The 25,561-nt window shown below is 45.3% G+C and overlaps 2 protein-coding genes and 1 pseudogene across 2 annotated transcripts; all 3 read right to left on the reverse strand.

Moving 5' to 3' along the window:
- The window catches only part of LOC141271771 (uncharacterized), a 133,671-nt pseudogene extending 114,276 nt beyond the window's left edge, over positions 1-19,395 (reverse strand).
- Positions 8,550-9,966, reverse strand: LOC141270870 (uncharacterized). Its single transcript, XM_073680965.1, has one exon. It carries the CDS (start codon positions 9,948-9,950, stop codon positions 8,790-8,792), a length of 1,161 nt encoding a protein of 386 aa, XP_073537066.1. The 5' UTR covers positions 9,951-9,966; the 3' UTR covers positions 8,550-8,789.
- On the reverse strand, positions 9,975-10,577 carry LOC141270871 (cingulin-like). The gene has a single exon (XM_073680966.1). The coding sequence runs from the start codon at positions 10,575-10,577 to the stop codon at positions 9,975-9,977; it is 603 nt and encodes a 200-aa protein (XP_073537067.1).
- Positions 19,396-25,561: the final 6,166 nt, after the last annotated feature.

Consider the following 25,561-nt stretch of genomic DNA (forward strand, 5'->3'; position numbering starts at 1 on the left):
AGGAAGGACACTGTCTCAGCGTTCTCCTCCGTCACAGGAAACTGTCCCCAGACTATAAGAGCCACTCACTTATTAGCAAGAATGTTTTGTTTTAAAGGTGCATCTAATAGGCCAAAAAATACATTAAGTTCTAAAGTAATTTCCCTTTCTCGTTTAATTATATGACTGTCTTTTATATGTTTTTTGTACAATTTGTCAATAAAATACAGTTTCTCCCAGTGTGCATTTTTTTATGGTTAACATAATGTTTTCTAGTAATTTGTTTTTCAGATTCTAGGTATGATAATGGCTTCTTCCCGTGTGGAATCTTAGATTTTAACAAAATAGCATTACTGTTCAAAACATTTCCCACATTCTTAATATGAACATTGCTTCTCCTCTGTGTGAATTCTCTGGTGCTTAACAAGGCTTGATTTTTCTGCCCAACATTTCCCACATTCTGAACATGAATATGGCTTCTCCCCTGTGTGAATTCTCTTGTGTAAAACAAGGTGTGATTTCAATGCAAAACATCTTCCACATTCTGAACATGAAAAAGGCTTCTCCCCTGTGTGAGTTCTCTGGTGAATGACAAGCGATGATTTCTGTACAAAACATTTCCCACATTCAGAACATGAATATGGCTTCTCCCCTGTGTGAGTTTTCTGGTGTATAGCAAGGTGTGATTTCAGTGCAAAACATATTCCACATTCTGAACATGAAAAAGGCTTCTCCCCTGTGTGAGTTCTTTGGTGTATATCAAGGTCTGATTTCTGTACAAAACATTTGCCACATTCAGAACATGAATATGGCTTCTCCCCTGTGTGACTTCTCTGGTGTTTAATAAGATGCGATCTCTCTCTATAACATTTTACACATTCAGAACATGAATATGGCTTCTCCCCGGTGTGACTTCTCTGGTGTATAACAAGATGTGTTCTCTCTCTATAACATTTTCCACATTCTGAACATGAAAACAGCTTCTCCCCTGTGTGAGTTTTCTGATGTGCAACAAGATGTGATCTCTCTCTATAACATTTCCCACATTCTGCACATGAAAAAGGCTTCTCCCCTGTGTGAGTTCTCTGGTGTATATAAAGGTGTGCTTTTATTACAAAACATTTCCCACATTCTGAACATGAATACGGTTTCTCCCCTGTGTGAGTTCTCTGGTGTGAAACAAGATGTGATCTCTGCCCATAACTTTTTCCACATTCTAAACATAGATGTGGCTTCTCCCCTGTGTGAGTTATCTGATGTCTGTTAAGATTTGATTTCTCTGTAAAACATTTCCCACATTCTGAACATGAAAAAGGCTTCTCCCCTGTGTGAGTTCTCTGGTGACTAACAAGCAATGATTTCCTGTTAAAATATCTCCCACATTTGGAGCAAGTAAAGCTCTTCTCTGTCTGAATTTTTTGATGTTTAGCAGAAGATGTTTCGAGGGGAAAACGATTTCTACATTCTGAATGTGTAATTGGCGTCTTTGCTTTAAGAGAAGTTTGTTTTCCAGTGCCTCTTTTCTGACTTTTATTTTTCTTAGTAGTCTGTAATGAACTAGAAGATAGGACCTGTTTCGAAGAATCAGATGACAGGTCTTTGCTGTGAAGGGATGATGGTATATCTGGATCAATGTCATTCACTTCAATTGTATCCTGTGTGATCTCGAGGTCATCTGATTTTAAAATTGAAGATCTCAGTTGTCCCTCTGATCTCCTGGCACAGTCATCTGCCAAGAAAAAAAAAATCAAGGATTTCAAGGATAAAATATCCTTGAAATTTATATTTTTGAACATTTCTGCTTAAAATCTCCATAGAAATGGGAACTTATGTAGCAAAACTAAATTATTCACTAAGACAATAACAGTTCAGTCTAATAGAAGACCTTATTGCATGAACCAGTGGAGAGTAGTGTTCAACTGTTTGTTCATTCTGCCTCCCAAATATTGGAATAAAAAGCCAACAAAAAAAGTTAGGTTGGCGAAAATTATACCAATAAAATCTTCTACGCATCCCACAAAAAACAAATCCGTAATCGGGTATCAAAATAGTCACTACTCGTATACATGAATTCTCTGATGGTTATAATTTACAAAATGGAGTCGCTTTGTGGGGTTTTCTTCTGCTCTAGTTTTCTCCCATTCTGTAACATTGTCGTTTCTGCAAATGGTGTGTCACATCTCCTCTGGGATCTGCTCCTGCGATGTCTGCTTCTACCACCAGTCGCCACCATCGTTCATTCCGCGGGTGGCATTGCTAATGGAGGAGACATTGTAACCAGAAGCTCTGGGCAACTCAGGCTCTGTCCAGCCACTAAGAATAGGGTGGCTGGGACCAGTACTATCATCCAGTCTGGCAGTATCAGATTGTGTGCTGTCCAGCTGGAATAATCAGTTCTCTGCTTCAGGTAATTGGAAAGCACCACATCCTACTAAAGCTCGAAGCATATTGTCGGAAGCTGCCAGATACAGCCTTGTTCTCCTCTGGTTCAGTACTCTGTATTAGTTCCTGTTGTGATCCTGGCCCGTTTACTGACTACTCGTGTATCTTTTTATTTTATATGTTCTATGCCCTCCTGGTTCTATCTAACATCTAAGCCCCTCAAAGTAATTTCAAAAGTGATTTGTTAACCAAAAACTAGCTTTTGTAAATTTAATTAAACATATATTGAAAAAATGAAACAGAATGTTGGAAAAATGCTGCTGACCTAAATTAAAAATACAGTAAATGTTACTAACTACTTTCTCTGGTATCACTATCTGATTAACTCTTTCACGACCGATAACGTATAAATATGTCATCAGTCGTGTCACCCCCTTCGATGCATGCTTGCTGAGCAAGCATCTTTTCTGGCACATGACATGTGCCCCTAACAGTCAAGGGTGGAATCGTGATCCATCTGTAACTGTTAACTCTCTGACAGTGGCATTTATGTCGCGCAGATCAGATGTGCATGATTAGCTCCGCCCGTCGGCACCCCTGTTACATGATCACGGTGTGCCGATGGGTTGGGCATGACAACCCGGGGTCTGCAGGAGACCCCTGTGGTTGACATTGCCAAACTGATATCAGCAGAAGAGCATTTTTGCACAAGCGATCAGAAGATCACAGCTTCAAGTCTTCCATGGAGACTATTGAAGCATGTAAAAAGTAGAAAAAAAAAAAAAAAAAAAATATTTTTACATTTTTTTTAACTGTCCAGAGGAATAGAGACGGTATTCGTGCTCCCCATTCCAGGAGGGATTGTGCAGTAATATGAATTCCTTAGTAGACTCTGTATTTAATGGTTACTACTCACCTGGGCAATGATCTGTAAGACTCTCCTCTTTAGATTGCTCATCACCCCTCATATATGTCTTTGTAGTATTAATATGGATCAGATCTTTACCCTGAAACAAATATTGCACATGTCACTGACAGTTGGAGAAGTCACATCTATGATCAGCCTTAATCCTGCCATCTCCACTGTTCTCATTACACAAGTATAAAACATACAACACTGGTGGATAAAACAAGGCTGAATACAAGACCTTCACAGCCGTCTACACATCATAGGGAAGATCTCATGACACCTTCTCTCCATCTACCTGATGATCCTGAGGATTTTCTTGTTTACAGTCCTGTGGAAGAAGAGTATGGAGACATCTTTCTGGAGTTGTCCTTTTACTGGATAGAACTGGAGGAAACACATACAGGGAATTAATTAATTCTTTACATACAGATAATTATAGGCCGTGTGAATTTAGTCCTGTATATTACCGGGTGGTGTGAGGGGCTGGGGAACCTCCATCATGACGTCCTTGTACAGATCCTTGTGTCCTTCCAAATACTCCCAGTCCTCCATGGAGAAATAGACAGCGACATCCTGGCACCTTATAGGAACCTGACGCATACAATGATACCGTCATCCCCCCATTCCCTTCATAGCATTACTGTATAATGTCCCAGCATTCTCAGCAGTGTCACCTCTTCAGTCAGCAGCTCAATCATCTTGTAGGTGAGTTCTAGAATCTTCTGGTCATTGATGTCCTCATGTATCAGGGGGTGAGGTGGAGGCCCCGTGATTGGGCTCAGGGGTCTTCCCCATCCATCAGACACAGGGTCCTGACAGCACTCACTAGAGGTCTTCTTCACTACTGTGTAATCCTGGTTATGGAGAGACACATTAATAAATCTCACTACAGACATTTCCAGAGTCCTCACCTCCCCAGTTCTGTCCATCTATTATTCCCATAGATGAAAATGATGTAATGTGACGTCATCAGAATCTCTCACCTCTCCAGTAAGCCGGAAGAGGATCTCTAGGGTGAGATGTAATAGTCTCTTCGTTATTTTGTTCTTGTCCATATCCATCCTTAATGGGTAATTCAGAAAAATAGTCTAAATATACAGTCATGGCCAAAAGTATTGAAAATAAGACAAATAGTAATTTTTCCAAAGTTTACTGCTTCATTTTTTGCAATGGCAATTTGCATATACTCCTGAATGTCAAAGAGTGATCAGCTTAACAACAATTACTGTACTTGCAAAGTCAATATTTGCCCAGAAAATGAACTTTAACCCCCAAAACACATTTCAACATCATTGCAGTCCTGCCTTAAAAGGAGCAGCTAACATCGTTTTAGTGATTGATCCATTAACACAGGTGTGGGTGTTGATGAGGACAGGGCTGGCGATCAATCAGTCATGATTAAGTAAGAATGACATCACTGGACACTTTAAAAGGAGGCTGGTTCTTGGTATCATTGTTTCTCTTCAGTTAACCATGGTTATCTCTAAAGAAACACGTGCAGCCATCATTGCACTGCACAAAAATGGCCTAACAGGGAAGAGTATCGCAGCTACAAAGATTGCACCTCAGTCAACAATCTATGGCATCATCAAGAACTTCAAGGAGAGAGCTTCCATTGTTGTCAAAAAAGGCTCCAGGGCGCCCAAGAAAGACCAGCAAGCGCCAGGACCCTATCTTAAAACTGTTTCAGCTGCGGGATCGGACTACCAGCAGTGCCGAGCTTGCTCAGGAATGGCAGCAGGCTGGTGTGAGTGCTTCTGCACGCACTGTGAGGCGGAGACTCTTTGAGCAAGGGCTGGTTTCAAGGAGGGCAGCAAAGAAGCCACTTCTCTCCAGAAAAAACATCAGGGGCCGACTGATATTCTGCAAAAGGTACAGGGGGTGGACTGCTGAGGACTGGGGCAAAGTCATTTTCTCTGATGAATCCCCTTTTCGATTGTTTGGGACATCTGGAAAACAGCTTATTCGGAGAAGAAGAGGTAAGCGCTACCACCAGTCTTGTCTCATGCCAACTGTAAAGCATCCTGAAACCATTCATGTGTGGGGTTGCTTCTCAGCCAAGGGAATCGGCTCACTCGCAGTCTTGCCTAATAACACAGCCATGAATAAAGAATGGTACCAGAATGTCCTCCAAGAGCAACTTCTCCCAACCGTCCAAGAGCAGTTTGGCGCCCAAAAATGCCTTTTCCAGCATGATGGAGCACCTTGCCATAAAGCAAAGGTGATAACTAAATGGCTCATGGAACAAAACATAGAGATTTTGGGTCCATGGCCTGGAAACTCCCCAGATCTTAATCCCATTGAGAACTTGTGGTCAATCATCAAGAGACGGGTGGACAAACAAAAACCAACAAATTCTGGCAAAATGCAAGCATTGATTATGCAAGAATGGACTGCTATCAGTCAGGATTTGGTCCAAAAGTTGATTGAGAGCATGCCAGGGAGAATTACAGAGGTCTTGAAGAAGAAGGGGCAAGACTGCAAATATTGACTTGCTGCATTAACTCATTCTAACTGTCAATATAACCTATTGGTACTCATAATATGATTGCAATTATATTTCTGTATGTGATATAAACATCAGACAAACACTAATAAAAACCAGAGGCCAGCAGATCATGTGAAAATATAATTTTGGTGTCATTCTCAAAACTTTTGGCCATGACTGTAGAAGATTCCCACTGAGAGAATCCAGTATTGTAGGGACCTGAATGTGAAGAAGATGAGCCGATGTAACATCATAAAGAATCACATGTAATAATACAATTACTGGAGATAAGCAGAAACATATGAGGAGATAAAATTCTTTACTATTTTACTACATTGTGTTTTTTTCCTGACAGCTACTAATAAAACCTATATACTTTAGACCACCCATCAAACAAAAAAAAGAAATGGTCACGATAGAATGCTAGAGGGCTAATGCAGTGAGAACAAGTGTCCCCAAATGGTGTATAGCGCATGTAAGCCAGCAGCAGGATCTTCCAGGGCGCATGCGCAGGTATTCTAGACACAAGACGACAAGATAGCAATTTGAGAATGTGTCCTGGGCCTCAGATAATGTCAGGATGTCTAAAACTGTGCCCCGAACTGGTGCATGCGCAGTACAAGTTCATTTGCGCTGAGCGCACGCCCCCGCTATCACAGCAACAGTCAGTTGCCTGGAGGAGGCGCCCGTGCGGCATAGCAAAGGATAAGATATTGCTGCAGTTTACAAAAAATGCCACAGTAGGAGCGATATTAACACCTATAAGGGAAAACATATAATGCAAGATTCATATAAGTTACAGCAGATATTTAAATATCTTATTAAGAGCTAAAATAGATATAATCGGAATCAATATATATAGTTGCAATTTCTCTGTAAAAGCCCAAAATAGTGTGAGGTAGCGCTAATGATCATGTTGGGGTCACTCACTTCACCGGGTCAATTAAAGCACACAAGCAACGGTTTCCAGTAAACTAAAGTCCAGCAGTTTATTACACATCATAAACTGCTAATAACATAGTCCATCTCAGTGGCTCGCAGGCATGTTACACATGTAATATCCTAGAGCCTTCTCAGTGGCATATACAGTACAGACCAAAAGTTTGGACACACCTTCTCATTTAAAGATTTTTCTGTATTTTCATGACTATGGAAATTGTAAATTCACACTGAAGGCATCAAAACTATGAATTAACACATGTAGAATTATATACTTAACAAAAAAAAGTGTGAAACAACTGAAAATATGTCTTATATTCTAGGTTCTTCAAAGTAGCCACCTTTTGCTTTGATGACTGCTTTGCACACTCTTGGCATTCTCTTGATGAGCTTCAAGAGGTAGTCACCGGAAATGGTCTTCCAACATTCTTGAAGGAGTTCCCAGAGATGTTTAGCACTTGTTTAGCATCAGTTGTTTCACACTTTTTTGTTAAGTATATAATTCCACATGTGTTAATTCATAGTTTTGATGCCTTCAGTGTGAATGTACAATTTTCATAGTCATGAAAATACAGAAAAATCTTTCAATGAGAAGGTGTGTCCAAACTTTTGGTCTGTACTGTATGCCCACTTGGTTCCAGATACAGCCTTCAGCAAGGTAACAATATCAATGTCCATATCAAGCAGCGTTTTTACCTTTGCCGGGTCTAGCGGCTTCTATCAGCTCTGTTCCGCCACAGCTGTGGTTTAAGGCTCCCCAGACGTGGTCTCCAGGCCACGTGTCTTCCAGATCCAACAGTGTCCCAGAAACAGGGACCAGGCCTCTTGCCTTCCAAGGCTAACGGTGTCCCAGACACAGGGACCAGGCCTCTTGCCTTCAAAGGCTAACGGTGTCCCAGACACAGGGACCAGGCCTCTTGCCTTCCAAGTCTAAGTGTCCCAGACACAGGGACCAGGCCTCTTGCCTTCCACACTGTTTCGAAACCACCAGGATTTATATATCCTTCTGTGCGCACAGGACCTGTGATGATGTCACAGTCATGTGATCAATCAACTGAAGGGGAGGTACGTGGTCAGCCAGAACACACCCCCTGGACATTTTAGTAATGCAGCAAGCCGCTTCATTACATATCCCCCCCCTCTGTTGAAACCTGTGGGGTTGAACACATAATAACGCACAGTTCACACAGAGACCATGTACTTGACATTTGCGCTGCTCAGCCCCTGGAACATTAGTCATCAACATTAGCCCATTCCTTAGGGACCTACCATCAGTCATTGTCCCCAACTTCGTCAAGTCACATTTCCGAGTCGTAATCTTGTCAGACCTCCCCCGCTACCACTGGTCAATACAGCAGTGCGACTCACTTGCATCTAAGGTCCGATCCGACTCTGTACAGTCTCATACACTATTGGGTCGTTTGTATGGGCCTCTCAGACCTGAGTTACTGGAGGTCTCACTACCTCTAAACCCATGCTCACTACCCTCAGGACATCCTGAAAGGTCTCTAACTTCTGCTGTAGCTGTTCTATTATTTGGCGGGCCCTTTCTCTGTCTAGTCTCACAATTTATAGACGGCTGCCATCTTCTGCTGCTCAGTTGACGCTGTCTTTCTATTTGTAGTCCGGCGAGATTCAACTGTTCTACCTCTCGCAGGTAGGTCACTCGGTACTCCATCAGCATTCGTATATATGCAAGATTTTCTTCCGTGCCTACAGCAGAGAATGACACCATGCAGTCTTCATCCGGTATCCAGTCCAGATGATCATGTGGACTGCTTATTTTTATCACACCAGACTTCTTTACCATCATTTGCATGGTTCGGCCTTTTCTCCCAATGAGCTTACCAGAGCATGAGGCACCCGATGACTTCTTCCCGCAGACTATGAGCTTTTCTCATAAGCTCCAGTTGTTTTATGGCTTGTTCCGTCTTCAACCGGACAATCTGCTTCGTGTGAACTGATCGCCAGTGCATGTCACTTAGGATAGCCACCCTCTTCACCGTGACTTCGGTTGTGGGCAGAACCACCAGCTGTTTAGCCTCTGAGGTCGAGTACACCTTAAAGGCTCCCACGGCCTTCTTAAAGGCTTCATGCACTGACTCTCTGGTGCATTCTTCTCTCAAATCTTCGGGTACATCTATGAGGCACTTGTACTGAAGTTTCTGTCTCACCAGTGGTCTCCAAACGATCATCTGGCTCAGGTTTCAGGGACAACTGACTTTCAGCTTCTTCACCCTGTATGCTTCCCCTGAGCTGACTCACAGCTATGAACTCCAGAATTCTCCTCTTAACATCTTCCATTCCATACTTATCTTCTTTTAACACTTTCTCAGCGATCCTCAGGTCCACCTTCTCATGGTATAAAGGATTAAGCACAATTTGTTTGCCCTTCTCCTTCTCCAAGGAGGCCTCGTTCACTGATTGGTACTTTGCCAGGCGACCTTTGAGCTCAAAAACTTCTTCCTCTAGCTCAGCTACTCGCCTCTCAGCAGCCCATCTCTGAAGCTCTTCCTGCTTCAACGGCTCCTTTATCAGCAGAATTCTCTCAGCCCTCTCTGTTTCCAATGCGCCCACTCGGCTCTCGACAGCCAGTCTCTCAAGCTTCTCTTGCTTCAATTGGGCTTTTAGCATCTCCTTGAGCCCCTTGATCTCGGCTCTTACATCTACCGAATCATCCAAGCTCGCATTATTCAAGGAGGCATTTGCTTCATACCTCCCTTCTCCAGTGGCAAACTCCTGACTCTGGTCTGTGGCTTCTCCGACAGACTCCTCCATCTTTTTTCGCCCAGCTTCCATCCTGCCAATTCCATCTTTAAGGCATGTCTCTGCCCTCTGGAGATCATCACAGAACATCTTCAGCTCCTTCACCTGAGCTTCCAGTCCTAAGATCTTTCTGCGGAGATCATCATTTTCTTCACGGGTGTCCTGCAGAGTGGTCTCGATCACTTGGCGCATGTGTTCAGCATCAGCCTTATCATCCTCTAGTTTTTTCTTAACCTTGAGGAGATCCTCATAGTCTCTCTTGGTTTGTTGCAGTTCCCTATTGAATTTTTCACGCATTTTTTCTACCTCACGGTCGTGACCAGACACTTCATCTTTTAATGCCCCTTTCAGGGCGGTTAGCTCCTGGTCTTGCTGGTACAGGGAGTCCTCCAGCCGCTCGTTCTCCTGCATTAGAGGTTTTACTTGGTCCTGGAATTGCTGCAGCTCCCTCAGGAGTTCACCCTGCTCCTTCTTGGATTCACACATCTCCCGGTTGAACGGTTCGCGCAGTCATTCTAGGTCTTGATCATGTCCAGAAACTTCATCCGGCAGCGCCCCTTTTAAGCCAGATAGCTCCCTAGCCCTCTGGTGTAGACCCTCATCCAGCCTTTGCTTTTCCTGCATCAGCTGCTTCACCTGCTCCTGAAATCTCTGCACTTCCTTTCTTGAGACCTCTGCTTCTTCCGCATCCACAGAGCCTTTCTTCACTTGGTGCAGCTTTAACTGTACCAGGGAGAAACGATCTTTCATCTCGTACAGCTCATCTTCAAACACCGCTTTGTCAAACTTCAACTGAAAAACCTCCTCTTTGGTTCTGCGGAGGTCCTCTTTATTTTTCTGGAACATTTCCTTCCATTTGTTGATTTCCTCGCTGCTTTCCTCCAGTTCTCGCTGCAAGTTCTTCACAACCTGGTTTATTTTCTGCCGTTCAGACTCCAGGCTCAGCTGGTCCGGGGACACGTTCTGCATGTTTTTCCTTAGTAGCTGCACGTCACTCTGATACGGCTGCTTGACAGGCTCCAGCTCTTGGTCAAGATTAGCCATCTCCTCTTCCATCCTGGTCTCCTCTATTTCTAAAGGAGGATCCACACTTGGATTAAAGGCACACAGCATTGCATTTTCTTCATTTACCCTTTCACGACACCAAAGGCTACAGGATCAACCTTTTTGTGGCCCTTGCGCCTTCGACGACGAGAGTGGGACTTTCTCACCTCGTTTAACTCCTCCTGACTGAAGTCTCTTTCTACTTTTGTAGTGTCACCGTCAGTTGTGGGATCTGTGTCACTCCCCCTGGTGTTGTGGACCAACAAGTCACCTCCCACTTTGACGTCAACCCCTTCTACTTTAGCTACCGAGTTATCAACGGTCGAATTGTCATTTTTAGGCGGTACCAACACATGACCAGTAACCACTTCTGGTTTTGTATGCTCCACCCCCTTTTGAAACTCCGCTTCCTTTTGGACAACTATACCTGTAGGGGGTACTCTAAAAAAAAAAAAACACAATAGTCCTAGGACCCAGTTCACAACATCTCTTACTACCTCCCTGGGCACTCTGGGATAGTACCGGCGCCACAGGAGAACTCAAAGAATGGTCCGCTGCCGCCATTCTATAAGGGGTCAACAGCTCCTGCCGTTCCTGTACCATGTCCTGCTGCTGCAATTTTAAGAGGCTCTTTAATCTCTCAATAGCTTCAGTCTCACTTGCTGCTCCCTTCACAGCCAACCACGGTATATTGCTCACACCGCTCTCCCCGGAAAAATTTTAGTGGCCCCACCAAGCCACCGTAAACCAGGTTTGAGTGCGACAACAATTTTCGCAACCCCGCAGAGTTACAGCCAGATGCTTTAATCTTCGTGGCCCCGATGAGCCACAGAAAACCAGGTTTGAGTGCGACGACAATTTTCGTAACCCCGCCGAGTTACATTCAGATGCTTGCATCAATGTTCGTCGCCCTGTGCCGTTATCCCTTGCAACCAGGCTGCAGTTGCCCGCATTCTCTAACCAATAGTGAGGTAGCGCTAATGATCATGTTGGGGTCACTCACTTCACCGGGTCAATTAAAGCACACAAACAACGGTTTCCAGTAAACTAAAGTCCAGCAGTTTATTACACATCATAAACTGCTTATAACAGTCCATCTCAGTGGCTCGCAGGCATGTTACACATGTAAAATCCTAGAGCCTTCTCAGTGGCATATATGCCCACTTGGCTCCAGATACAGCCTTCAGCAAGGTAACAATATCAATGTCCATATCAAGCAGCGTTTTTACATTTGCCGGGTCTAGCGGCTTCTATCAGCTCTGCTCTGCCACAGCTGTGGTTTAAGGCTCCCCAGACGTTGTCTCCAGGCCACGTGCCTTCCAGAGCGAACAGTGTCCCAGACCCAGGGACCAGGCCTCTTGCCTTCCAAGGCTAACTGTGTCCCAGACCCAGGGACCAGGCCTCTTGCCTTCCAAGGCTAATGGTGTCCCAGACACAGGGACCAGGCCTCTTGCCTTCCACACGGTTTCAAAACCACCAGGATTTATATATCCTTCTGTGCGCACAGGACCTGTGATGATGTCACAGTCATGTGATCAATCACCTGAAGGAAAGGTACGTGGTCAGCCAGAACACACCCCTTAGACATTTTAGTAATGCAGCAAGTCGCCGCATTACAATAGGCAGATTAGTATAATGTAGATACATATATCAGTCAGTGCAATATTGGACGCATGAGTGTGTGGAATAAAAACTGGGGCTCACAGAACAGTAGATATCACCTGTGGTGTACACCATGATAAGAGGTGTCTAGCAATGCAAAACTTGGCTCTCTTGTATGGAGCCAGAAGTAGTGTAACCGGCTTACAGTAGAAATTCCCATATATAGATCCTAAATAAAACCACCAAGGTCATCTGTTCATTCAATCCGGTGGGGGCGAGAGAGTCCAAATGGAAAATCCATTGGCATACTATTTGAAGGATTATTTTTTTCCAATCTCCTTTTCTGACATTTTGTCTGACAGCCTCTAAAATACTCTTTGTAGTCATCCTGATGATACTCTCTAATTTGATCCAGGGTCTGGATAAAAAACAAATCTTAAAAAAATGTATCTGAATTCATGGCACCTAATTATCACCATTCCCACTATTTATGTTCTCCATAAAGATCACATAGGTTTAGACCCACTTCGAGGATAACAAAATCTAAGACAGAAACTAAATGAACATATACCCTACTATAATTACAAAGCTAAAGGACATATAAATAACAGGGTATTTAGTAAACACTGGTTTTGATTTTAATAAAAAAAGAGTGTAAAACCCTTCTATTCTTTAGTTTCTTGCACTCCCTTTCTTTGATATGGACATTATGTTTATATAGCTTCTCATTGCTGGGTTTCCATAGTTGGGCCCCGGTCCTGCTCAGCCCTTATTCATATTGAGTTCATTTTTAACACATGGTAAGGTTTTAATACTAGAGGTTTGGGCCATAATGACTGGGTACACCTTGGCGCTGATGAGATGGCTTTTACAATTTAGTTGTTCAAAAACAATGATTACTAAGTATCCTATGTTAATTATATGCACTTTGGTCTTTTATTTATTTATAGTAGGGAATATGTTCATTTTGATTCTATCTTAGGTTTTGTTTGTTTAATGGCCAGTGGGAACATGCTCCTACACATTGCATTTACAGTACAGACCAAATGTTTGGACACACCTTCTCATTTAAAGATTTTTCTGTATTTTCATGACTATGAAAATTGTACATTCACACTGAAGGCATCAAAACTATGAATTAAAACATGTGGAATTATATACTTAACAAAAAAGTGTGAAACAACTGAAAATATGTCTTATATTCTAGGTTCTTCAAAGTAGCCACCTTTTGCTTTGATGACTGCTTTGCACACTCTTGATGAGCTTCAAAAGGTAGTCACCGGAAATGGTTTTCACTTCACAGGTGTGCCCTGTCAGGTTTAATAAGTGGGATTTCTTGCCTTATAAATGGGGTTGGGACCATCAGTTGTGTTGTGCAGAAGTCAGGTGGATACACAGCTGATAGTCCTACTTAATAGACTGTTAGAATTTGTATTATGGCAAGAAAAAAGCAGGTAAGTAAAGAAAAACGAGTGCCCATCATTACGTTAAGAAATGAAGGTCAGTCAGTTTGAAAAATTGGGAAAACTTTGAAAGTGTCCCCAAGTGCAGTTGCAAAAACCATCAAGCACTACAAAGACACTGGCTCACATGAGGACTGCCCCAGGAAAGGAAGACCAAGAGTCACCTCTGCTTCTGAGGATAAGTTTATCCGAGTCACCAGCTTCAGAAATCGCAGGTTAACAGCAGCTCAGATTAGAGACCAGGTCAATGCCACACAGAGATCTAGCAGCAGACACATCTCTACAACAACTGTTAAGAGGAGACTTTGTGCAGCAGGCCTTCATGGTGAAATAGCTGCTAGGAAACCACTGCTAAGGACAGGCAACAAGCAGAAGAGACTTGTATGGGCTAAAGAACACAAGGAATGGACATTAGACCAGTGGAAATCTGTGCTTTGGTCTGATGAGTCCAAATTTGAGATCTTCGGTTCCAACCACCGTGTCTTTGTGCGACGCAGAAAAGGAGAACGGATGGACTCTACCTGCCTGGTTCCCACCGTGAAGCATGGAGGAGGAGGTTTGATGGTGTGGGGGTGCTTTGATGGTGACAATGTTGGGGATTTATTCAAAATTGAAGGCATACTGAACCAGCATGGCTACAACAGCATCTTGCAGCGGCATGCTATTCCATCCAGTTTGCGTTTAGTTGGACCATCATTTATTTTTCAACAGGACAATGACCCCAAACACACCTCCAGACTGTGTAAGGGCTATTTGACCAAGAAGGAGAGTGATGGGGTGCTACGCCAGATGACCTGGCCTCCACAGTCACCAGACCTAAGCCCAATCGAGATGGTTTGGGGTGAGCTAGACCGCAGAGTGAAGGCAAAAGGGCCAACAAGTGCTAAGCATCTCTGGGAACTCCTTCAAGATTGTTGGAAGACCATTTCCAGTGACTACCTCTTGAAGCTCATCAAGAGAATGCCAAGAGTGTGCAAAACAGTCATCAAAGCAAAAGGTGGCTACTTTGAAGAACCTAGAATATAAGACATATTTTCAGTTGTTTCACACTTTTTTGTTAAGTATATAATTCCACATGTGTTAATTCATAGTTTTGATGCCTTCAGTGTGAATGTACAATTTCCATAGTCATGAAAATACAGAAAAATCTTTAAATGAGAAGGTGTGTCCAAACTTTTGGTCTGTACTGTATACCAACTTATACTCCAGTTAATTTCTTTCAGCAGAACAGCAGAAAACCCCTAAAGTGACCCCATTTCAGAAACAACATTCCTTTAGTAATTCATCTATGGTTATGGGGAGCATTTTGAACCCACAATTGCTTAGTAAAAATGTTATAATGCTGGGTTGTAAAAATGAAAAATTATGTTTTTTCCCACTAAGATGTTGTTTTAGGCCCATTTTTTTTTTCATTTCACAAAGAGTAAAAATTGACTACACAATTTGCAAAGAAATTTCTCCCAAAACCTGAGGTTAGAAACTAGTTTGTGCACATGGCAGGGCTCGAATGGGAAGATTGACTATTTTGCTTTAGGAGCACAAATTTGGTAGTCCTAGATTGTGGGGGCCCATTTTGGAAACTATACCTGTCAAAGATCACAGTCAGTGGGGTCACGCTGAACCCACCACGTTGTTACCTTTTTGTCACTTCTTAGCTACCACTAATTTCTTGTTACCCCATATGTCAACTGTGTAATTCTACTTCAAGGAGGCTCTTAGATTGTAAGCACTTTCTCCTTGAGATTTTGTGCAGGAGAGAAGGAAGGTGAATGCCCTCTCCCTGGAGTGGCCTTAGAGGACTTTAATTTTTTCTATGGCACCTTCCCCTAAATGAGGTGGCATGGGGGCTGGTTTACAGATCGTCCCCCAAGCCCACCTTACAGCACGCCCTTCCTGGATCCCACAGTACCCTCTCCTTCTGGGATTCGGAGATGGGTTTCTCCGACAGGTTCCTAAGTGCCACAAGAAGGGTCTGAGATTCCTGGCTATAGGTAGCCAGAAGTTAAACTAAGGTCTCAACCGCACACGAACCCTCTGGTACTTGCTCTGGATCAGTAACTTGTCCTGTTATCTTACTGCGTGATGAGGGTTCAGAAGGTAACATGTTACTTGTGTTCTGGGCACTCTGTCTGTGGCAGACAGCGGCTATGCAGACTGTCTCCCTGGGGTATAACAAGCTTTCCCATTTGTCAGACAGGCTGCGAACCTAACTTTCCCACCACCCTGACAGACTGTGAATACTATGTTCCTGCCACTGTGACAGACTATGGGACACACCTTCTCACCACCCTGACTGGGCATCCTGCTTTCCTACCATCCTGATTGGCTTTGGACAGTACTTTCCCACCCTCCTTAAAGACTGTGGGACACACTTTTATCTCACCCTGACCGGTTGTGGGACACACTTTCCCACCATCCGGACAGGCTGGGTATAATACCTTCCCCGCCTCCCTTGTTACCTCAGGAGCTGTGATAAATATGGGGCCACTGCCACTGGCCATAACACAGTCCATCGTTACATTGGTCGGCTGCACGCAACCTCCTGCTTTATGATCTGCATGCTTTTCCATATCCTCCCCTTATACCTCAGGAGCAGTGCTAATCATGGGGCAGCTACCAACGGCCATATCACCGTTCATCGTGACACTGGTCAGCAGCTTCATGATCTCCGTGCCTGTTCCCATCGCTCCTTAGCACTCATGCTTGCTCCTTTTAGAGGATACTCAGCAACATCACCCCTCAGCGTGACATGGCCGAGTTCTGCTTTACCACAATACACATTTTTATTATTCATCACATTGACCTTCACAGTATCAACCATTGAAAAGAATGACATATCAGATCGGGGAGGGTTGTCAGGAATGTTTGGGAAACCAACCGTCCCAGATCAGTTCCCAATAACATTTGTGGGGAGGTTCTCGGACACCCCGACTTTCTTTAACCCCCCTTCCCACACCCCAATCCAGAAAAAAAGGCCATCGGTAAGGGATGGTGAACACTCCAAAGCCCAGTGACAGGCAGGGCCTTCCCAGGGATACGTTCTTCCAGTAACAAAAACTCGGGGTGGATGAAGGGTCGTTCTGCACCTGGCAGTGTCCTTGAATCCAACAGTAAATGTATCACCCACAGCAACAGGTTGCAGATTTTAATGGACTCTCCCAACCGACCCACCCACAAAAAGAATAGCTGCAGTAGGCCCCTGGGACTCAGATGTGGGATACATCTTCTGCCTCTCTGGGCAGACGAGGCTGATGTGACCAGTTCGGTCGCAGGTATAGCAAAAGTGCGAGTCAGATGTGGGCTGGGTGTTGGAAGATGGGGCAGGACTTCCGGAAGATCGGCTGGCAGGGGCATTGGTGGTGGTTGTTGGCTTACCCCATTTGTAGTTGGCGAAGGCTGACTTCCGCACCTCAGGTGTATGATTGGCCTCATAGTCGTCTGCAACCTGTGCTGCTTTTGCAGCCTCATATGGCTCCTGGTCTAGCACGAACTGTCGCAACTCCACAGGGCAAAGCTGAAGAAATTGGTCCTTCACCATCAGGTCCTTCAGCTATTCGAAAGTGCTGAGTGATAGTCCTTGGACACACTGCTCGAAGTTGGTTCTGAGCCAATCTACCTCATCACTGTAGCTGTCAGGTGTTCCACGCTGGAGGGTTCGGGACTTTTTGCAGTACACCTCAGGTGTCTGCTGGTACTTCTTTATCAGGGCTCGTTTAATAGTCTCCGTCTTGGTCTAGAGCAGTGGTTCTCAACTCCAGTCCTCAAGACCCACCAACAGATCATGTTTTCAGGATTTCCTTAGTTTTGCACAGGTGATGGAATAATCTGTTGGTGGGTCTTGAGGACTGGAGTTGAGAACCACTGCTCTAGAGGGAGAGAGGCAAACACCTCCAGAGCTTTTCCTCGTTGCCCTGGGATTAAACATCAGGCCCACTGGTCCTCAGGCAGCTGGTACAGTATGCAGGCCTTTTCAAACCCCCGCAGAAATATGTCCCCATCCTTGTCCATGACAGGAAAATGCTCCGGACAGGGTTTAAAACTGTTGGCATTGCTGGACTCACTGCTCAGTAGGGTTGAGGTCTCGTTCTGGATTTGAGCTAACGCCAGCTGGTGCTCTCGCTCCTCCTGCTCGGCCTGGGCCTGTCTCTCAGCTTGACACTCTGCTCTCTTGGTTGGCTCTCTGGGTCCCTCAGTATTGTCCCTCACGATTGTCTGCATCAAGTTGCTGCAGGGCCGTCTAGGTGGGGGTCTACGCTAACCTGGTTGCAGATGTGGATGGTATCTACAGGGGGAACATCTACCGCAGCTCCACCTTGGCTGGCCTCCCCTTCAGTAGGGCGCAGGTGTCACGCAAGGTGTGGGAAAGACTTAGTGTAACACAAAGGGAAGAGGGAAAGGGAGCCCAGACTCTAGGGAAAGGGGGGGAGTGGAGACCTCCTGGGCTGATCTAATATCACCCTGTCTCCACTAACGTTCCTATATTGGTTCTTCACCAATCGCCGCAGGCGAACCTCGCCCTGTCTTTCCCTGGCGTTTGGCCCTTGCTAGGGAAGGGATGGGATAAGTGCTATTCGATCCCCACTGAACAACTAAGGACAACAAAGGGGGAACAAACAGGGGAAGATAGCTTAGCTTTTAGTAGACTTCAGAGAGTTGAACACCCGTCCTCATAGCACCAGAGAGGAAGAAGTAAAGCACTTGCTCTGAGCCTTCACAAGGGTTAATGTGAATATCGCCGGCACCTCCCTCTAGCACACAGCAGGTATTTATACACCCAGGCCAGGGTGTTAATTAGCCAGAGGAAGGTAGCCACTGGGTCCTAGAAAGACAGCTTCTAAGAAGGAGTCTGTAATGCCAAACGTAGAGATCTCCTGCAACTAACTGCAGGGCGACTGTCTGTCACTTCTGACACACCCGTGACATCGGGTGACGGACTTGCTCTGCGTCACATTACAAAAATACAGCAATCATTTGGTGCCTGATTTTGCTAGAGGAGTCAATCTGTCTCATTGTACAGAGGGCAGTAAGAACATCCTTGGACTGCTGGTTGAACCATGGCTCTCCAACTGCAGCCATAATTGCCAAACAAAATATAGGACAGAAAAATAAAAGAAGTGGGAGGGGTGTAACTGGTACATGTACAGTATTGTTCCAGAAAAAAAAAATAAAACACTGAGCCTGATTCCTCAAAACTCTGCTCAGAATTCTAGCAAGTATCGTGAAAGTTTTCAGTAACAGAAATGATCAATCCAGCCACTTTTGTTCTGTAATGTCCCACCGCTGCCACCAATTGTCAAAGATCACAGTCAGGGGGGGGGGGTCACACTGCACCCAGCACGTTGTTACCTTTTTGTCATTTCTTAGCTACCACTAATTTCCTGTTACCCCATATATCAACTGTGTAATTCTACATCAAGGAGGCTCTTAGATTGTAAGCTCTTTCTCCTTGAGATTTTATGCGAGAGAGAAGGGGGGTGAATGTCCCCAATAGCAGTCAGGGAATTCACCTATTCCATCTGCTACAGTGATAAGTAATGTCACGTCCTCCCTCGCTTATCCTGGTGACTGGGGGGATCCACTACAAGACCACCTAGTCTGTCTAAGGAGATTACACCCCAATGTACATCTCACACTCAGGAATAACTGCACACACTGCCCTCACTAAGGTTTGGGTCAGAGACTACCACTATTCTCCCTCCACCTCCATTATATCTGTAAGGGGTTAATGCCCCGTGCGCCCATTACTGGGGTCTCTCCACATACCTCCACCTGCAGAGCCGCCACCACATATATGGCTGTTCTGTGCGCACAGGACCTGTGATGAGGTCACAGGAGGGGAGGAGTCAGGGGTCACATGATCAGGGGCCTCAGTGGATGCAGGACTCTGCTGTGCTGGTTGTCATGGTGCTGGATGAGCTGAAGGTTATGTGTGGGGTCAGGAGGGGTTTACAGTGTGGATGTAGCGGAGCCGCGTGTGTACGAGGTGTACGGAGCGGAGCCGCGCGTGTACGAGGTGTACGGAGCAGAGCCGTGCGTGTACGAGGTGTACGGAGCGGAGCCGCGTGTGTACGTGGTGTACGGAGCGGAGCCGCGTGTGTACGAGGTGTACGGAGCGGAGCCGCGCGTGTACGAGGCGTACGGAGCGGAGCCGCGTGTGTACGAGGTGTACGGAGCAGAGCCGCGTGTGTACGAGGTGTACGGAGCAGAGCCGCGCGTGTACGAGGCGTACGGAGCGGAGCCGCGCGTGTACGAGGCGTACGGAGCGGAGCCGCGTGTGTACGAGGTGTACGGAGCGGAGCCGCGTGTGTACGAGGTGTACGGAGCGGAGCCGCGTGTGTACGAGGTGTACGGAACGGAGCTGTGTGTGTACGAGGCATACGGAGCGGAGCCGCGTGTGTACAAGGCGTACGGAGCGGAGCCACACGTGTACGAGGTGTACGGAGCTTAGCCGCGCGTGTACGAGGTGTACGGAGCGGAGCCGCGTGTGTACGAGGTGTACAGAGCAGAGCCGTGTGTGTACGAGGTGTACGGAGCGGAGCCGCGCGTGTACGAGGTGTACGGAGCGGAGCCGCGTGTGTACGAGGTGTACGGAGCGGAGCCGCGCGTGTACGAGGTGTACGGAGCAGAGCCGCGCGTGTACGAGGTGTACAGAGCAGAGCCGTGTGTGTACGAGGTGTACGGAGCGGAGCCGCGCGTGTACGAGGTGTACGGAGCGGAGCCGCGTGTGTACGAGGTGTACGGAGCGGAGCCGCGTGTGTACGAGGTGTACGGAGCGGAGCCGCGTGTGTACGAGGTGTACGGAACGGAGCTGTGTGTGTACGAGGCATACGGAGCGGAGCCGCGTGTGTACAAGGCGTACGGAGCGGAGCCACACGTGTACGAGGTGTACGGAGCTTAGCCGCGCGTGTACGAGGTGTACGGAGCGGAGCCGCGTGTGTACGAGGTGTACAGAGCAGAGCCGTGTGTGTACGAGGTGTACGGAGCGGAGCCGCGCGTGTACGAGGTGTACGGAGCGGAGCCGCGTGTGTACGAGGTGTACGGAGCGGAGCCACGTGTGTACGAGGTGTACGGAGCGGAGCCGCGCGTGTACGAGGTGTACGGAGCAGAGCCGCGCGTGTACGAGGTGTACAGAGCAGAGCCGTGTGTGTACGAGGTGTACGGAGCGGAGCCGCGCGTGTACGAGGTGTACGGAGCGGAGCCGCGTGTGTACGAGGTGTACGGAGCGGAGCCGCGTGTGTACGAGGTGTACGGAGCGGAGCCGCGTGTGTACGAGGTGTACGGAACGGAGCTGTGTGTGTACGAGGCATACGGAGCGGAGCCGCGTGTGTACAAGGCGTACGGAGCGGAGCCACACGTGTACGAGGTGTACGGAGCTTAGCCGCGCGTGTACGAGGTGTACGGCGCGGAGCCGCGCGTGTACGAGGTGTACGGAGCAGAGCCGTGTGTGTACGAGGTGTACGGAGCGGAGCCGCGTGTGTACGAGGTGTACGGAGCAGAGCCGTGTGTACGAGGTGTACGGAGCAGAGCCGTGTGTGTACGAGGCGTACGGAGCGGAGCCGCGCGTGTACGAGGCGTACGGAGCGGAGCCGCGCGTGTACGAGGCGTACGGAGCGGAGCCGCGTGTGTACGAGGCGTACAGAGCGGAGCCGTGTGTGTATGAGGTGCACGGAGCGGAGCCGCGTGTGTACCAGGTATACGGAGCGGAGCCGCGCCTGTACGAGGTGTACGGAGCGGAGCCGCGCGTGTACGAGGTGTACGGAGCGGAGCCGCGCGTGTACGAGGTGTATGTAGCGGAGCTGCGTGTATATTATTGTGCCCCCCCTTGGCACACCCAGTTTCCCCCTTACAGCCCCATTTTTCTACCCTGAGCTCAGTCCCGGGGGTCCGGTGTTCTCTATGTTATAGATTTGAGGCATCTTAGTAGAAGTTTCTCCCGGTCTCTTACTTAGGGCACGTTCACCATGTAGTGGGTGATAAATACAGAAGTGGTGACATGCTTCTTTTATACTTTTCCTCTGATTGCTCCACTCCTGGTTTTGGCTTACAAATACTGATGGAACCCTCCCTACTCTCCTACTCTTACCCCTCACCCTACCCCTGTTTTATAAAATTATTGGAAAAACAAATACTGATGGAAAATACTGACAGTCAGTGGCAGTGGTGCAGTTACAGCAACCACTCTCTATACACAAATCAGTTACTGAATCTGCGCTGGCGCCTCCCCTATGACTGAAAGAGCAAAGCTGTCGGGGGGGGGGGGTTCACTTTGTTATGGTAAATATTTATTTTGCTTTTATTATTATTTAGACAATTCATATATCTTCGATAATTTTGTATTTTAGTATTAGGTATTAGCTTTCTAAGTGTTATTCATAAAACCAATAACACAGGGCGTTGTCTCTGATATAGGTGACTTAGTGTTAAGTTTTCTATGTAACAGAAGGCATAGAAAGCTGGGTAGAACCAGCTCCAGGGAACTAAGCCGTTTCCATAATTTACGACTTTGTTATTCTCAATTAAAATACTTTCTTTCCCCAATTAAAATATCTTCTTCCTTAGGTAATGTAAAGCCATACCCCTTTTCATATCTTTGTAGTTGTAATAAAGACTTGTGACCGGGCGTCTGAGATTCAGACACTGGTTATGTGCCCCTGTTTCCGATCGATCGCCTCTCTAATTGGATCAAAACTGGCAAAAGTGTGAAACCTTTTGAGTTTCTCCTAAAGCTTTCCATACAGGTTTCCACATCAACTTCCTCCCGGCAGTGGGGCTCTCAGGGCGAGCGCCGCACAGTGCCACATGCTACTAACCTGCCGATTAACTACATATCTGCAGGTTAATAGCGTTATTTTACATGACCGGTTCCCTTTATAGTCTTCGCGGTCTGCCATTTAAGGTTCTATGAGCTCAGAATTACGCATTTGTGATCTCCATTGTGTGCGCAACTGCTTCTCTATTGTGGTTGATGGTAAAGACTTTGCTTGTCCCTGACCACGTTCTTCAGTTTCCTGTCTCCTGATACATTACTGTAAACTTGTGTTTTCTGACTGATTCAGCAGCTGTTTCTCAGAGATACTACATTGTACAATCCATCTGTGGCAACGAGAAAAAGAAGGCCGCCTCCATTTTATCTGAGGTACCCAAAGATAACAGCCCCTCATACAGCAGATCTGCTGGATGTCCCAGATCCACATTTCCAGACTTGAGAAACTGACATCAGAGGTAGGTGCAATGTCCCAGGGTTATCTGTATCTACATCACTAAACCTAGTATTGCTACTACATGTACTACTAGATCCCTTATTTTGCGACTTGAACATTTAACTTCCCAACTAAAGGGGAAAGCTTCTGGGGATCAGATTCTGGAGATATACAACCCCACTGTTTCTCCTCAAGGTCAGTTTACGTACAGAGGCCAAAGGTCCGAAGTTCTTATCAGAAGCTGCTGATCTTATACACATGCTGTGGGATCATAGATACTTTTTGGAGTGAAATTATTACAACTGTATAATCATGATCAGCAGGTTTGGTCGGAGACACCAAGTGAATGTAAAAGATAAGGGAACGTAGAAGAACAGACACTGGACACACTGGGTAAAACTGTGGTAGGACGTTTATTGTTTCTTGCATATAAACCGATAACATAGATGGATTCAGATGAACCCTCCTACAAAACGTGATTAACAAAGTCATTACTACAGAACTGTATGAGAAAGTGATTTATTCTACAAGAAACGCTAGAGCCAAACATGAGAGAATCTGGGCCCCCGTGGCTGGATACTTCTGGCCTGGCCTCCAGTGTGTTAGTTTCCAGATGGGGTCTTTGTCCCTGGAGCTTCTCTACTCGGCATAATGAGACTCACTGATCTTGCTCATATAAAGTTGTGTTTGAGTATAATAGAAACTGCCTAAATATGAGGACCTTGTCTGATCTATATGCGCTTGTATAAAATATGTGATGTTGCTGTAGCCCTAATATTTCTGTACAGAGGTCTCTGTATAGATAATCGTAATCCAGCTTTTAAGATATGGATAAGGGAAAGGGGGAGTGGAGACATTTATTTCTAATTTCCCTTTAAAAAACACAATAAAAATCCGATTGACAAAAATACCAGTCCATTTTCCCACCATTTTGTGCCCTTGAATATTACAATTTGGATACAAAACTAAAAGCATTTAAAATCGTAGAAAATGTGTCCAAAGACCTTGTGTGGAGGTAAAGAGCTGAGGCTGAAGAGGCTTCATCTCCAAAAGTCTACAAAACAGGGAGGATTGGAAACTCTTAATTTCTTTGACTATTTTATGGCTTTTGAAGCTTGGAAACTTCTGAATCAGCAGGTTCGGATGAAATGGGCGACTCGTCAAGTTCCATGTCTTCTCTTGAAGAGAATCCGTTCCCAATGATGGAAAGGGATTTAATAAATGGATCACATCAGATTTTCCTACAAAGAAACAATGGATCGTAGATGTAACTAGTAATGTGTAATATAAGCATGTTTATTACTGTAGTGTAGAGAAGTTACAGACTTTGTTCAGACATGGAGATTGTGCATTGAATTTAATTAGTGAATGGCAAATCACTGAGATTAAGAGGAAGAAGAGGGAGGAGGACATTTGAGGTGAAGGTAAGGGTTGCAATATTTGTCTATGTAGTGTTTGTATATATTTATATATATAAAAATGTGAAATATTCAATACATATAGAACATTGCTTTTTATTTGCTTATTACATGAAAGATATTAGTAATTGCATATATTTTTAATTCTAATTCTGTATTTTTCAGACTATAAGACGCACTTTACCATAAGACGCACCCCAGGTCTAGACAGTAGAAAATAGGAAAACATTTTTGCTACTAATTAAATCTTCCCTGGTGTTAAGTGGAGGAGTCAATATCACTAATTCTAATGGGGTGGAATAGGGAAGTAATAAATCTATTGTTAGTGTTTCTCTGCACCATGTGTTATACTTACATATAGTGTCACAGCAGGAACATTAAAGCGCACTCTGCAGCGCACATATATACACACAACACTGCTGGACACTGCACATTTACATACACAATGAAAGATTCATAGGAACGGTTGTAGTATAAAGTTTTTCACCAATGTATGAGAATTAATCACAAGTACTGACTACCACATACTAGGACTAAAAGGGGCCAATCGTCATATACATACATGAACCAAAACAAAAGAAGAAAGACGATCACGAACCATAGTAGTTATTTATAAAAATTATACATCTTGTGGGAAAGGCTCCTTCAAAGGGCTATTTCACCCCAGGACTGGCAGACCATCTGGAACAAGGCGTCCAAAACATCCATTTGTATATTATACAAGGAGAATCAGTACAAAATATTAATGTTCTGGTACCATACTCCGGAATTTTTACATAAAATTGATCACCGAAAATCCAGATCTCTGCTGGCGCTGTGGTTCCTCGGGAGCCTCTCAGTTCCATATTTTTTGGTCCTGCCCACTGATAACTTGGTTTTGGGAATAAGTGAAATCCCTTCTTCAAAAGGTATTATTTGCGGATATCCCCCTAGATCCACTTATATATTTGCTTAATATTACTCCAAAGGGATTAGGGAAAAATTCTGCTAAAGTGCTCCTTTACTTATTGATGGCGGCCAGATGCTTGATAGCGCTTCACTGGAAGAGAAGGGCTCCTCCCTCCTTGAGTGATCTGATGAGTAGATTATTGGATATTAGAAGAATGGAATATATGACGTCTATATTGAATGACAAAGTGGCCATATTCGATACAATTTGGGCCCCCTGGGATTACTACTGGGCTCAGTATAATTGTTGATTAGCTCACTTCACTTTACCCTCCCACCCCCCTTCCTTATGCCTCCGTCTTTGTCCATTGTTGATTAGTCTGTTTTATTCATGTCAATAAGCATTGTTTTCTTTAATGACTTGGAAAGGTTTTGTAATAAATGGGAGGTCTTGACACAAAGGTCGGAGAAGAGACTGGTCT

The sequence above is a fragment of the Phyllobates terribilis genome, unplaced genomic scaffold (genome assembly GCF_046119375.1).
Source record: "Phyllobates terribilis strain yellow unplaced genomic scaffold, ASM4611937v1 Scaffold_5__5_contigs__length_657084704, whole genome shotgun sequence".
Lineage (NCBI taxonomy): Eukaryota > Metazoa > Chordata > Amphibia > Anura > Dendrobatidae > Phyllobates > Phyllobates terribilis.